At 46.3% G+C, this 13,808-nt stretch overlaps 1 protein-coding gene across 3 annotated transcripts in view; it reads left to right on the plus strand.

The window, feature by feature from the left end:
- The window catches only part of RSU1 (Ras suppressor protein 1), a 269,357-nt gene that overhangs the window by 180,913 nt on the left and 74,636 nt on the right, over positions 1-13,808 (plus strand). For 2 of the 3 annotated variants that reach the window (XM_003786787.3, XM_023511370.1), the window contains one exon: positions 6,690-7,414. The exons of the other annotated variant lie outside the window; for it this stretch is intronic. In XM_003786787.3, coding sequence (XP_003786835.1) covers positions 6,690-6,792 — 103 coding nt within the window. In that variant the 3' untranslated portion in view covers positions 6,793-7,414. Of the gene's footprint in view, positions 1-6,689; positions 7,415-13,808 lie in introns of those variants that run through there. 3 annotated transcript variants of the gene reach the window in all.

The raw sequence follows: 13,808 nt of genomic DNA on the forward strand, positions 1-13,808 counted from the left end.
TTTTTTTTTTTCTTCTTCTTCTTTAAGACTCAGCAATTTATGTGCTAAGGTTCTGTCACCAGCCCCTCATAGTTGCTAGATAGGATATATAAAGATACCGCAAATGTTTATTAATAATCCAGACTTCACACTCTGTGTCCACAGATTTATTTGCAGAGATTTTAAATTTAGTATCCTGCCAGAAGATTACAGATTATGAGAAAAATTATTTCTCGCCATTATTTTTGCTGGCCGTCTCCTTAGCTCTTAAAATTGGTTCTTTTCTTGGTCTGAATAAGGACTTTCCATGGAAACGCCCAAAACAACAGTAGGAATGCATATGACATGAGCAAATGACTTCAGAACAGCATATTGCACCTCTCATCTACCTGGCATTGGGAAACACAATATTTACATAGCACACAATGTGTTTCTAGCGGTGCCTCGAGTGTGGAGACTACAAAAGAAGCCGCAGGAGTCTGTAGTCCTGAGCAGAGATCCCCATTTTCCAGTTAAGACAGCAAAGGTTGGGGAAAGGCATAGGACGCTGAGGTGACTGAGCTCTTAAATGGCACAGCTCACACTCGCCCTGTCCTTTCCACACTTGGCACTGCCCGCCCACGCCCAGTCTTGGCTTACACGTCCCTCTTAGTGCACAGAAAGAGGTGAAGTTGGGCACAAGTTAGGCCTCCAGTGTCCTACGCTTGGCTCTGTGCCGGCACCCAGGCTGGGTCCCCAGTCCAAGGGGCGTTGGGCGCCATTTTCCATGCGCACACCGGGAGAGATTGTTCTGGTAGTCATGTGTAAGGCATCTTGAAGAAGGGCTATACCAGCGTCACGGAAGCCAAGAAGGGAACCAGTACAATACTCTAATGGCCGTGTAATGTGGGCCTCTGTTTTAGGGTGCAGAGAAAGAGAATGAATAAAGTTGGGGGGACAGTGAAAATAAGCATAAACCAAGTACCAGAAAGCAGCTATGGGACTTTGGGCCCAGTGCACCCGAGTTGCAAACCTTTCCAGAAGCTGATGGAAACTGCCCCTTTTCTGCTGAAACATGCACATCCAACTTAAGAGTCTGAAATACTCTGTGATCTGGGGCTAAGAATTTCTACCGCAGGGGAAATTTCGATTAGACTTGATTAATATGGCAATTGAAAAAAGAGGTAAATGTCAAAATGACTTCAGCATTTAACCGTCAGGGTTGGAAGGTGTGGGGGGATGGACCTGGGGAAGGTAGTGTCAGGGCCCTTCCCTGCTCTGAGGGTGGTTCAATAGCTGAGTGTCCAGTTGGGCTGAGGGAGTGGTGACTTGGAGAGCTGCCTGGCTCAGAGATGATCATTAAACCTATAAAATTAAATGATCTTTCGAAGGAAGAGGATGCAAAGAGATAAAAGCACAGACAGCAGGACCAAAGAGGTGTCAGAGAGAGAGCAAGAACCAGGACCATGCCCTGCATCCCTATAGTCAAGGGAGGGCATTTTCAAGGACTGTGATGGCACCCAGGCATCTTCCCGGCTGCCGCAACCAAGGGCTTTGAGAGGCTTGGATCCAACTGAAATGATAAGATTAAATAAAATTCATTTGTCAGCTAATAGAAAATCTTACGTATCATACTGCTTAATAAAAAATGTGTTGCCAAATTTATTCTGAGTAGGGTGGGCCAGAATGTTTTTGCTGTATAATCTCAGCTGTCAACAAGGAGTAGTGGTTGGTTACCTGGGGGGTAAAGTAGCCACTGCAGGGGCTTTTAACAAAATACCTCGGAAGTCTCCAGTGTGGTGATCTGGGCAGTCCGCAGAATCATTTCTTAGTGATTTCCCTAGAAATAATCTTCAGCAGTGGTCTTGCAGGTGGCCACAGAGGACAGGCCCCTCCCCTCTTTTGCCTTTGGACCACAGGTGAGCTAGACCGGGGCACAGGCAGGCCGGGGGTTCACCTCCCACTGCTCAGCAAGTCCCTGACTTCTCATCTTTGAAGTTGTCTTCTGTGACAGGAGCTGTTCATCAGACTCCCAAGAGTAATCGATCCCCTCCTGTCACTTGGGAGCGCTCTCTGTTGGTTTTTTCCCACTCCATCATCATCTCCCAATTATCACCTACAAGCCAGGTGTCAGTGCAGAGAAAGATTCTGTGCCAGAGGGTCCCTCCTCTTTGTGGATAGAGCATCTGCCCACCAGCCACTGCAGCCTCGTGGGTGACCTTGAGCCCGGCTGCCTTTGTCACCTCCCAAGGCACCACAGCCAGGCAGCAGTGCCCACTGAGACCCTCCCCATGGGGGGAGCTGCCCCAAAGGCACAGGGTGGCATGTGGGCTCCACGGCCACACTCTGGGCCTGGGGGCGGTTTGTGAGAAGCAGAAGAAACTGGCCTGAGTCACGGAGCTTGGTGAGAGGTCAGAGGCACAGCTGCCCTTCTGAAGCACCTCCTGTGCACCCCACAGACAGGAGTGTTTCCATGTCTGATTTAATCTTCCCTCAGGCCCTCCAAGGTAGCTGGAAATGGTCATCCTCATTCTGCCAATGGGGACGTCAGAGGGTAGCAAATCAGTGACGTTCCTGAGGCTACACGTCATTCAGGGTGCGGAACGCAGGAGTGAGCATGATTCCATGGGACTGTTCTCTGGGTGTCCCCCTGGGTGTTTTGGGGTCTGCTGTAGGGCCAGACAGGTGCCCCAGAGCAGAGAGCTACAGTGGCGGTGGCACCAAAGGAATGTGCTGTCCAGGAGGCGACAGTAGCACCGAGGTCCGAGGAGTGGACGGTTGGGTTTCCCAGGCACAGGAGGAGGTGGGAAGGAAGCAGTGGAGTGGGAGAGGCCGTATTCGCCTGTATTCACCAAGGCCCCGAGGGAAAAAGGACAAGTCACAAGAGAAGGAAACTGGCTCCTCAGGAGGACAGACGTCTTGGCCAGCCCTGAGGCTCCCACGTGTACCCAGGCCTGGTGTGGCATGCTCCCTCCTCTCAGGACCTGCAACTGATAAAATACCTACTCAGTCACTGCTCAGATATTCCATCTGGGTACAAGCAAAACATGGGCCACCTTCAGGGGACTGGGGGACAGATCCCGTTCATAGTAGACAGGGGATAGTTTGCACACCCATTTTTGCTTCTTCCGGTAGAAATAGCAACCATTTTTCGTGTGGGGTACCTTACCTTTCCTAAACTTGGTCTATCTTTTCAATGAGCAGCTAGCCCCAAAACTGCATTTTTTGCTGCTGAAATCAAGCAGAGTCTTCAGGGATAGGCAGCCCTGCCCAGCCGAGAGAGGTTCACCTGCTGGGTCTGTTCTGTGTTGCTGCAGTAACAAATTCCCTCCAACATAGTTGCTAAAAACAAAACAAATTTATTATTGTATGGCTCTTAGAGGTCAGAAGCCTAACATCAGTGTCAGTAACACTTGTGCCTTTCTGGAGACAGGGGAAGAATGCGTTTCAGGCTTCCAGAGGCCACCTGGACCCTTCACCTCCCAAGCCCTTGCTCTGCAGACTTCTCTGTGACCTTGACCTTCCTGCCTCTTTCTTGGAAAGCCCTTTCAATGACATTGGGCCCACTAGATCATCCAAGATTGTCTTCCCAGGTTCTTAGCTGATCACACTGCAGGGTCCCCTTTCCCATGGAAGGTGACACAGTCACAGGTTTCAGGGATTAGGATGTGGCCGCCTCTGGGGACCATTATTCCGCCCACCCACCCTTACTTATCAAACCGAGGCCCCGTGGCTACCTGCTGATAGAGCCACAAGATTTTGGAGCCTGAGCTGCGTGTTGTCACTGCTCCACCACAGCCCGGCCCCCACATGGGAATGGCCGCTGAGTAAAACGCCACCTCTCTTCTGCCCACGGAGCTGGGGGAGGAAAAGCACCACGCAGCGGGCGGCGGGCGGCGGGCGGCGGGCGGCGGGCGGTGGCCAGCTCTGCCATGACTCACCGAGGAAGTGGGGCGATGCATTTAGCTCTGTCTTGCCTGCTTTCTTCAAAGAAGATTAACCTTTTTTCCAGAGGTATTTGAGGATTGAGCATTGACAGAAAATAACCATGATACTCTTCAGAGGAAAAAGCCCTGAAGAAGTACGATGACCACATCTTTACCTTTGTCTAATTGCACTGACTGTAACCCCACATCAGTCCTATTTTTGAGCAAGCATTCTCTGGCCACGTCCAGTAGCCATGCCGTGGCACCAGGCTTGTCAAACTACCACTGCCACCCCTGGAGGAAAACAGTGTCCTTTTTTTACTGATGTAGAAACTGAGGCACAGAGAAGGAGGTGAAGGTTGCTAGAGTCAGCAGCGGGAAGTGTCACAAGTAGGGTCTGAACAGCTAGCTCAGGGCCTGCGGCCATCTCCTACCTGGCCCTTTGCAGGAATTGCTGTGTAGCTCACAGTCAGGCTCACAGTCAGGCTCACAGAGTAGAATCTGAATCTTAAATGGCAGGAACTAAAACACTGGAACATTCCAGTTCCCTCCAGAAAAGGAGAGGAGCCCTGCTGAGTCCCAGGGCTCAGCCTCTGTGCCCCCATCTGAAATAACATCCCTGATTTCCATGTCAGGGCCCTGCTAAACATCCAGCCTTCTGAGAAGCCCACCTTGCCCTCAGCCCCACCTCATTTGGGGTGTGGCACAAAGCAGGCCTTGATGGATTCCTTCGGATTCCTCCTCCTCTTCTCCCCCCTCCTGTTGTCACCAACACCCTTTCCCAGCGCCCGTGTGTGACCAGGTTTCCGTCTGTGTGAGCCGTGGAGTCCTATTTCTGTCCATTTTTGTGATCTTTAGAGTTTGATGTTGTCTGTGCATAAGGACATATATACTACATATTTTTTTCTTCATGGAGATGAGGGGTTGGAAAATAGAGGAGGAAGGTGAGAGGTGGCATGAAAGCTGCGCAGCTGAAGAGACTGAGGCCGCAGGGGCCTATGTAAAGGAAGGCACAGCGCAGTCGGGCACTGGCTGCCTGCAGGAGACAGGAGCTGGGAGACCAGAGGCCTCCAGGGCCCATCACTCTTCAGTGTTACTCCCCTAAGCATCAGTAAGCTGACATCCCAGGAGGAAGAGAAGTGCAGGGGCTCTGAGAGGAGCAAGGGTGAGGAATACGCCAGACAGACCCACTGGGGCTCAGGGTTCCTCCCACCTGTTTGGCATATCTGGGAAAGCTGCTGGGGGAGGGGAGGAACCCAGGGCGGGCCAGGTACATGGGGTGATGTCCCCATCACAAGATCCTCAATCTAATTATACTCACAGAGTCCCTTTTGCCAGGTAACATATTCACAGGTTTCAGGGATTTAGGACATAGATGGCATTGGGAATTGGGCCAGCCACAGAGGGAAGGTTGGACACACTGTACTTTCCTCTCTATCCAAATCAGTGGTCTTCTGCCTGGAATCCAGGACTCCCAGGGACCCAGGGCCTACTCATCTGGGGCATGTGTAAAGCGTGGGGAGGTGAACCTCCCTATGTCTCTTGGGGAAGTAAACGATTCTCTTATGGCTCCAGAGAAGACAATGCCAGGTGGATAGGGTGGGCCTGGAGCAAAGGCCCTCTAAACTGATTCTTACAGAAGTTGGAAGCCAGTTGGCAGGCCCTCGTGTTACATGTCTGGGACACATGTGGTACCTTTTTAACATAGAGAGTGGCCTCCCTCTTCCTGGAAAGATCCCCAGAACCTGGCTGGACATACGTGCTCTGCCTGGCAGGTGTGCAGGATGGCACTGTGCACCAGCCCCTCCCCTGCCCTCCTCCTGTCAGCCTCAGGGTCATCAAGAACACCGATGTGTACTAAATTGGGCCACATTGTACTTGGCCACCAGGTGCCAACATCAAGAGAGGACATCAGTTCCTACAGTGGACATTGGAACTTGGGCCACCTTGCGCAGAGTGGTGGCCACGCTCTGTGCCCATGCTCTTGAGTTGGTTCACGGCCACTGCAGCCGCAGAGTCAGGTGGTTCCTTTCATCAGGAAGGGCTGAGACTCCCCCAGGGTCCTCTTGGAGACACGGTTATATCAATAGGAGGAGTTAAGGATGAGTTGTATTTATTTAGGGTGGCTTTTAATTTAGTTTAATCAGAATTACTCATAAATTATCGATTAATTACCTTCTGCCGTCCTGTTAAGTCCGCTCAGCCGTGAAGCCAGCATCACTGTGCAGTGAAAGCCACCCGCCGTCGTCGGAGGGCACTTTGTCAACATTTAATCAGCGGTACTTATTAACGTGGCATTGATGTGTGGCAGCCGTCCCCGTGCTATCCATCACGCAGGAGCAGGCAGCGCGGACTCGGACACCATCGCTCTTTGTCACTTTAGCCAGCCCCTGGGCTTTTAGGGCAAGCTCAGTGCTCACTCTCCCCTAAATGGGCACTCCGTCTCTCCAGTTCAGCCTAATTCCTGTCAGTGTTGCCTTGAACACCTGCCACCTTTTAAACTTAGTCTGGAACAGCCGGGCCACGCACTACAGTTTCTCCCAGTGGGGTTGAGGCCCCAGGAAGCTTGTCTGGGATCGGACATCATGGCCTGGTGTACGTGTGTGTGTGTGTGCAAAAGAGAATTTTATATCCTGAATACGCTGTATGACACAGAGAAAGTGGGAGTGATCTTTTGGCTTTCTCTGTATTTTTCTGAACATTAATCTGTTGCTGAAGGCTCCATCAATTGAAGAGTATTTTGTATTAATAGTAAAACAGATCTCATGGATTCCTTTCTCTCTTTCTCTCCCTCTCTCTTTTCAGCCTCTATGGCAGACACATGCAGGCAAACCCAGAACCTCCGAAGAAGAATAATGACAAATCCAAAAAGATCAGCCGGAAACCCCTGACAGCCAAGAACAGATAAGAAGTTGCCATCAGTTGGACTTCCCTCCTCTCACCAGCCCTATCCTCTCTCATGCAGCCGTGTGACCTTTGTTTTTTCCTTTTCACTTCTGTCTCTCTAGTACTTTCCACCTTGCCTTTTGATCCCTTTGGTAGGTGGTAGATTGTTGTAAGGCCTTAATACCTTTTCCATTTGTTTCTTTAAAATTGCCAAAGGCAGGGAACAAAGCTCTTATTCAACTGCAAATTCCATAGTAGGCACAGATTTCAGCTTCTTGAATAGACATCAGGAGGGTGCTTATTGTCAAAAGAATAATTAAAATCATGTAACCATTTAAATGTCACAGTTAACACTTTTCACTCTTATTCACGCAACTCCTTATTTTGCTTTATTAAAAGACTTCCTGCACCACCGAAATATTATGTTAATTTAACTTACAAAGGATTGTAATAAAATCTGGAATTCGTATCCCACATTGCATCTTGACTGCAATCCGGAACAGTCCGATCTTGGGGTGCACACATTCTTGTTTACTTTTCTCCCCCAATTTCTGTAGCCAGTTTTATCGGTTATAAATGATAAACTCCCAGAGAAACTTTTCTTGAAAGAAATGCAAAATTAAATCAGAGTTCGTTTCTTCTCACATTAATTTGTCAGGTTTTTTTTTTTTCTTTGAAGACTTTCTAAATTAGGAAGGAGGGAGAAAAACACATCTCTAGGAGATTCTGCCAAAGGATTTTGGAAAATAGCATTCCTTCGCCAAAGAAATGGTGACTTCTGCCAGGGGCTGGTAGACAAGAGCTGTGAAATGCAGAGAGAGGGAAAAAAAAATAAAAACGAAGTATGTTTTTTGTCACTGCAGAAAATCTGCTCCTATCAAAGCATTCTCCTGAGCTCCTGACGGTAATGCCAAAGAAGTTGTGTAAATGGGCACACAGCACACCACACCTAGTGTGGAAGCCGAGGTGGCAGAGTCATTAAACAACCAATTGTTTAACATCTGTGATAGCAGCTTCCCTTCTTCCCCGCAGTGATATGTATGGAAATGAAAATAAATCCAAGCTGAGCTTTTGTGCTTCCCTAGAGGCCTGCCAACACCAGGATGCTGCCCCCACAAAAGGTGTGTGAAGATGCTGCCTGCTCCCAACGGGATTGTGGAGGGAAGGCCCACCCTCACCTCGGCTTCCTCCCCTTCCAGATCCTCAGTTAGTTCCCAAAACCAGGACAGCGGGGATGTGTTTAAAGCTAAAATCAAAACAAAAAGTCCCCAGTGAATTAGAGAATGGGCATTTCTTTTGAATCTAAGGGACCACAGAGCAAGGTCTAAACATCCTCCTCTGGACAACAATAAGAAGAGGCGTTCCCAGCTGCCCTCCTCCCTTGTTTGGGGGTTCAGCTGTTGTAATTTTTAGAGGTGCAATTTATAAATTCTCAACCTGAATTTCTCGAATTGATTTTTTTTTTTTTTTTTTTTTAGTTGATGAAATTGTAAGAGGAAGAGCAATGTCTCTGCTGTCGTTGACTAGGAAGACTTTTCAACTAGCAGCAAAGCTTTAGTAAAAATATAACAACGCTAAGGGCCCTGACGAGTAAGTGTTTTCAAAAGGTGAAAACTGGAGGTAGAAATCATGGGCAGTACACACACGTTCACGGGGCGGGGGGGACACGAAGGAGTCGAAGTCTCACTAGTAATCCAAAAAATATAAATCAAAGCAAAACTAAGCTGGGAGTAGCAATGAGAAATGTTTTAAGATATTTTTTAAGGCAGTATTGAAGTACAGGAAGAGTACCATGAGATAAACCTCCTTAGACACTGCTGTAGGGAGTATAAATTTCTCTCTAGAAAGGTGGGAGCAGTTTGGCAGTATGTGTAGCAAAACCTTCAAATTGTGTGCTGGGACCCAGAAGTTTTCTTTCTAGGAATTGATCCTAAAGGAATTACCAGAGATGCTGTGATAACACACCTACAGCTCTGTTTGAGAATTGTCTGTACAGCCTCCTCTACAGAACATGCAGAGAAAAGCCAGATCCCACCCATGGAAGAAAAATTCAGCGAATTGTGGCGTGATCACATGACAGACGTTGAAAATGGAACATAACCAGTTAAGTAGGAAAAGGGAAGGTTTAAAAATCTTAACATACAGGGACAATGGTCCCCACTGTGTAAAAAGGAAATTGTGTTTGTAATATGGATGTGTAAAAGATTCAGTGAAAATGAAACACAGTTTTAATGCGGATAAATTTTATCTCTGCGTGGTGGACTAATGACGCTTTTCGTCATTTCCTTTTTTATACTTATTCCTTTAAATTTTTTATAATGAGCATGTGTACTTTTGTTATGAGAATGCATTAAATACATATTTTTTCAGAATGACATTGGTATATATTATGGTATATGCTGCAATCCAGAAAATACATATGTTGAAATTCAAAGCATAATAGAAAACATCAGGGTGGTTGTCTTTTTTTGTTTTCTTTTCTTACCAAAGTGGGTTTCACAGTGGCGCCTATGGCTCAAAGGAGTAGGGTGCCAACCCCATATGCCGGAGGTGGCGGGTTCAAACCCAGCCCTGGCCAAAAAAAAAAGAACTCCAAGCTGGGTTTCACATCTTTTTATATACTGGTTTTGGTTACTTGATAATCTGGATGAACAAAATATTCAGAGTTCAAAAGGTGGCCATTTCACGAAGATAATATGACCTTTTGAGCACAGGAGTTCATTTGTCACCAATGATGCTTTTCAGTCTAATCAAATCAAGGCACAATAAATACCTAAATTTATTACTTACATGAATTGGATTGTATGAAACTCAAGGAAGAGGGAAAGAAAAAAATTTTAGACACTCTCATAGGGTTTTCTGCTTTGTAATTGGAGTCTACTTCATCAAGGCCAAGTTTCCTTAAAGGAAGAAAACATTTATAAATATTATTACAGGTGAGAGTTTATTAAACCCTATAAAAGTTCAGCTGTTTACCTGAATTTTTGGTTTTCTCGTAATGGCCCAATTGTTGCATACTTGGTTATTTAAAGCAGTAATTTCAACCATTATGCCATAAGAGGATTTTAGGTGTGAAAATTTTTAAAGATCATTAATTAAATTATTTTCAAAAGAAGCTCAAAGCGAAGTACATATTTTTTTTGTTTTACTTTTTTTTTTTTTTGATCAACATGATTTAAGGGTGCCATGGAAGTTTAACAATAGCTTTAGGTGTGCTGGAAGATAAAAAAAGGTTGAAAAACATTGATTTAAAGCCTTCTGCAAACAACAATCAGTTTATTCTGTGACAGCTGGTACCGGAAGGGCCCTGCATCCCAGTTCTTGTGCTCGGAGTCCTGAGGAAGAGTCTGTCAAAAGCAAAATCCAAAGTGCCCTTAAAAATGTGAGTCCATTTCAGAAGAACCTGTGGATACCCCTACCCCCCAAAACACACTTCTGTGGGAGATAATGTTGAAAGCCAGCAGAACTGGCAAGTAAACTAAAAATCTCTGTTCTAACCTAGACATTTTATAACCTAAAATTAGACAGTAATTACTCATGGGTCTACCTCTCCATCTATAAGATCATCCACATATACCATATCCCGAAGGTGCTCAAAAAATGTATAGACATTTTAAAGAAAGGGAAAACCTGCTAAAATTGTAATCTTGGAATATATACTGATAACGTTTGTTATCTTATATCTCGTGTCTCTTGTAATTGCAAAAGTCAACTGTGACTTGACTATTGCGATTTTCACGGTATAGACACATCTACACAATTGTGTGTGTACATACGTAAGAGGTGATCTTCCCATCAATAACAGTTTCAGAAGCGTTCTTCAGAAATGTAATGTTTCTAGTTAGACTATGTATACATACTTTGTGATATTGCCTCTCACATTTATCTTATTTTATACATCATAGAATTTGGTAATTTGCCATCGCTAAATTTTCCTCTTGATCTCTTTTCCGTTACTACTAACAGTAATCATTGTTCAAGGGCTGTCTATGTATCAAAACCCTTTGCGTTTTCTTCTCTCTCGGTGGCACCCTCATTTGGCAGGAAATTTGGCCTCGGGAAGATTGAAGGGTCTTCCTCAAGGGCCCACAGCTGGCAGGTGGCAGAGGAAGGATGAAGAGAAGGTTCCTTTAACTTCGGAGCAAATGTCCTTTCCTCCACCCCACCCCACACTCTGCTGCCAATCCAGACTCCCTGGGTCTGTCCAACAGCAGTTTTCCTTCCCATCATCCCTTAAGTTTCTGCTTTTGAGCTCCTGAAATGTTCATTTTATTAACACATTCAAATCAGTGCGTGATGACAGACAGGGAAGCGTTACCCTATTTCTCTAAATGGCAGAACTTTGGTGTCTACGGCCTCTGTTCCCCCATGTGGTCAGGCAACACAGCATCTCTTTGATGAGCAAGGGAAGTGTTGACCAAAACAGGGAAGCCTGGCTCCTGAGAATAACTTCACCTTCTTTTCCCATCTCGTCCAGAAATGCACTTCCAACACGATCCCATTAAGGAAATATTTTACACCAAAGGGGATTCTCCCATATGACCTACCAAAGAGCATTGCCTCTTAAAATAGGCAGAAAAATGGCTTTTAGTTTCATTTTCAAGCACTTTTAGACCCACGTCATCAGACCCCCCGGGGATTTTGTTTTTAGTGGTTGAACCAGAGGCTGAAGAAGGACCCCCATCTTGTCTGTCCTGGTCTCCCCACACCCAGGGGGGTGTGTGCCTGAAATATGTTAGACTTTGAAATCCTGCTGCGTGCATGAATGCTTTCTGCCCTGGATGTTTCTGGGGTTGCCATTCTCCTGTAGCATTTAGACTCTCTTTATACATGGACAATGATCTCTTAGAATGTTTAGAGGCTTCGTAAAGGGTTGGGTAATACTGCTACTAAATTTGCACATCCAGGAATTGGGAGTGAATTAAGGAATCTGGGCTGGATGAGAATGTGGTGTAATCAGGAGAGACTTCGGGTTAGGGTTGCTCATCTCCGACTATACAGGGAATGTCCCAGCCCGTCACGTGAGAAGTAAGCCTTCTGTTACAGACCTGGAGTCTGGATTGTGCCCTATCCCCACCAGCCACTCCTGAAGGCATCACAGCCACCCCATTCACAGGGCCAACTTTATCTTCTTGGCACACCCGCTGCCCACCACACCCTGACATGGGTTTTTCCTGTGTACAGGTGCCCTCAGCAAATCTGCCTCCTTCCTGCCCTGGGAGGAAAGTGCTTCCACTGCCTGCCAGCTGGAAGCAGGGGCAGAATCACAGTCCATTCATAACTCCCCCACAGCACCACCACAAAGGGGGACAGCCTTGCTGTTTGTTGGGGGGGGGCTCCATATTTGTCATTGTGCAATCAGGATTTGAGCAAAGAACCACCTTTTAAATCACCATACACAAGGCAGCAGTGAGAATCATATTTTCATCAGGAAGGCCCAGCCTAGAGGGTAGCTCTTAGACTGGAGATCGTCTCAGCACACGGCAGCTCTGGTATAAGGTGGAGCTTTGGTGGTGGTGGTGATGGTTAGAATCAGTACCTGAAAGGGTTTGAGTGAGAGGCAATAAAGATAGAGCTTGACCTAAAGGTAGCTGTGGAAACTGCATCTGAATGGTACACAAATGAAGAAATTTGGGTCCTGCCTGCCAGGAAAAAGCTGCAGAGGGCTGAGCACAAGTCATCTGCCTTGAGCACTGTTCTGCATTAAACAGTGTCACCCAAAGATTCATGTCACCTGGAACTTCCAAGTATGACCTTATTGGGAAATAGAGTCTTTGCAACTGTAATAAGTTAAAATGAGGTCATACCAGCTTAGGACAAGCCCTAAATCCAATGAGTGGTATCCTTAGGCTGTGTGATGACACGGACACACACAGGAGAGAAGGCCATGTGACAAAGGAGGCAGAGATTGGAGGAGGCAGCTGCAAGGGACACCCACAATTGCCAGCAACACAGAAGCTGGAAAACATAAGGAAGGATTCTTCCCTGGAGCCTGCAGAGGGAACATGGTCTTACTGAACCTTGACCTTGGACTTCTCACCTCCAGAGCTGAGAGAGAATAAATTTCTTCTGGTTTAAGGCGGCACAATGGTGGTACTTGGTTACAGCACCTTAGGAAACAAACACTCCTATAATCAGGTCAGAGCAGATGATGTAACGCAATCTGCTGCCTCCAGTCACAGCCCCTGTGATCAGACAGGAGAGCCCGGAGCACAGGAGGTTGTCTCAGTTTGCAGTCCATCGCTAGCAGCCCCAGGCCCGTGTGTGACAGACGTCCTTGGGTCCTGCGTATCAGCTGGACAGTGAGTCCTCAGCAGTGCTTAAGGGACTTGCCTGACTATCCTGTTCCTGCCTGGGGCATCCAATTCCCAACGAAGAACATAAATGATTCTGATGTCAGTAGGTAGTTTCTGTGGCTACAGAAAAGTCTTAAATGGAACTCTCTTTTGGGGGGAAAGAAAAACTTTTGGGTTACCTGGTTAAAGAACTATCCTTTATACATGTCTGATGACATTCTATTGTCACATTTATTTTCTGATCCAAAGCTAGCAAGAAAGACAAAAAGATCAATATGAAAATGTTTGGGTTTTTTTGTTTGTTTGTTTGTTTTTTAATGAGCTAGCTAAATGTTTTGTTTTGTTTTTGAGACAGAGTCTCACTATATTGCCCTAGGTAGAATGCTGTGGTGTCACAGCTCACAGCAACCTCAAACTATTGGATTTAAGTGATTGCCTTGCTGGAGATACTTTTTTTAAAAATCATCTATTAATATATAAAATACTTAAATAAAATTTTATTTTTTAGCAGACCAGTGGTTTCTCGAATATAATTTTTAAAATACTGAGCACTTTGTACCTGCCTACACTATACTAATTATACAGCAAACAGGGTTTCTTTGTTGTGGGAGTTTTTTTGAGACAGAGTCTCTCTGTCACCCTGGGCAAAATACCATGGCATCACAGATCACAGCAACCTCAAACTGTTGGACTCAAGTGATCCTCTTGCCTCACCCTTCCAAGTAGCTGGGGCTACACGCAC

The sequence above is a fragment of the Otolemur garnettii genome, unplaced genomic scaffold (genome assembly GCF_000181295.1).
Source record: "Otolemur garnettii isolate 467f Iridium unplaced genomic scaffold, OtoGar3 scaffold00019, whole genome shotgun sequence".
Lineage (NCBI taxonomy): Eukaryota > Metazoa > Chordata > Mammalia > Primates > Galagidae > Otolemur > Otolemur garnettii.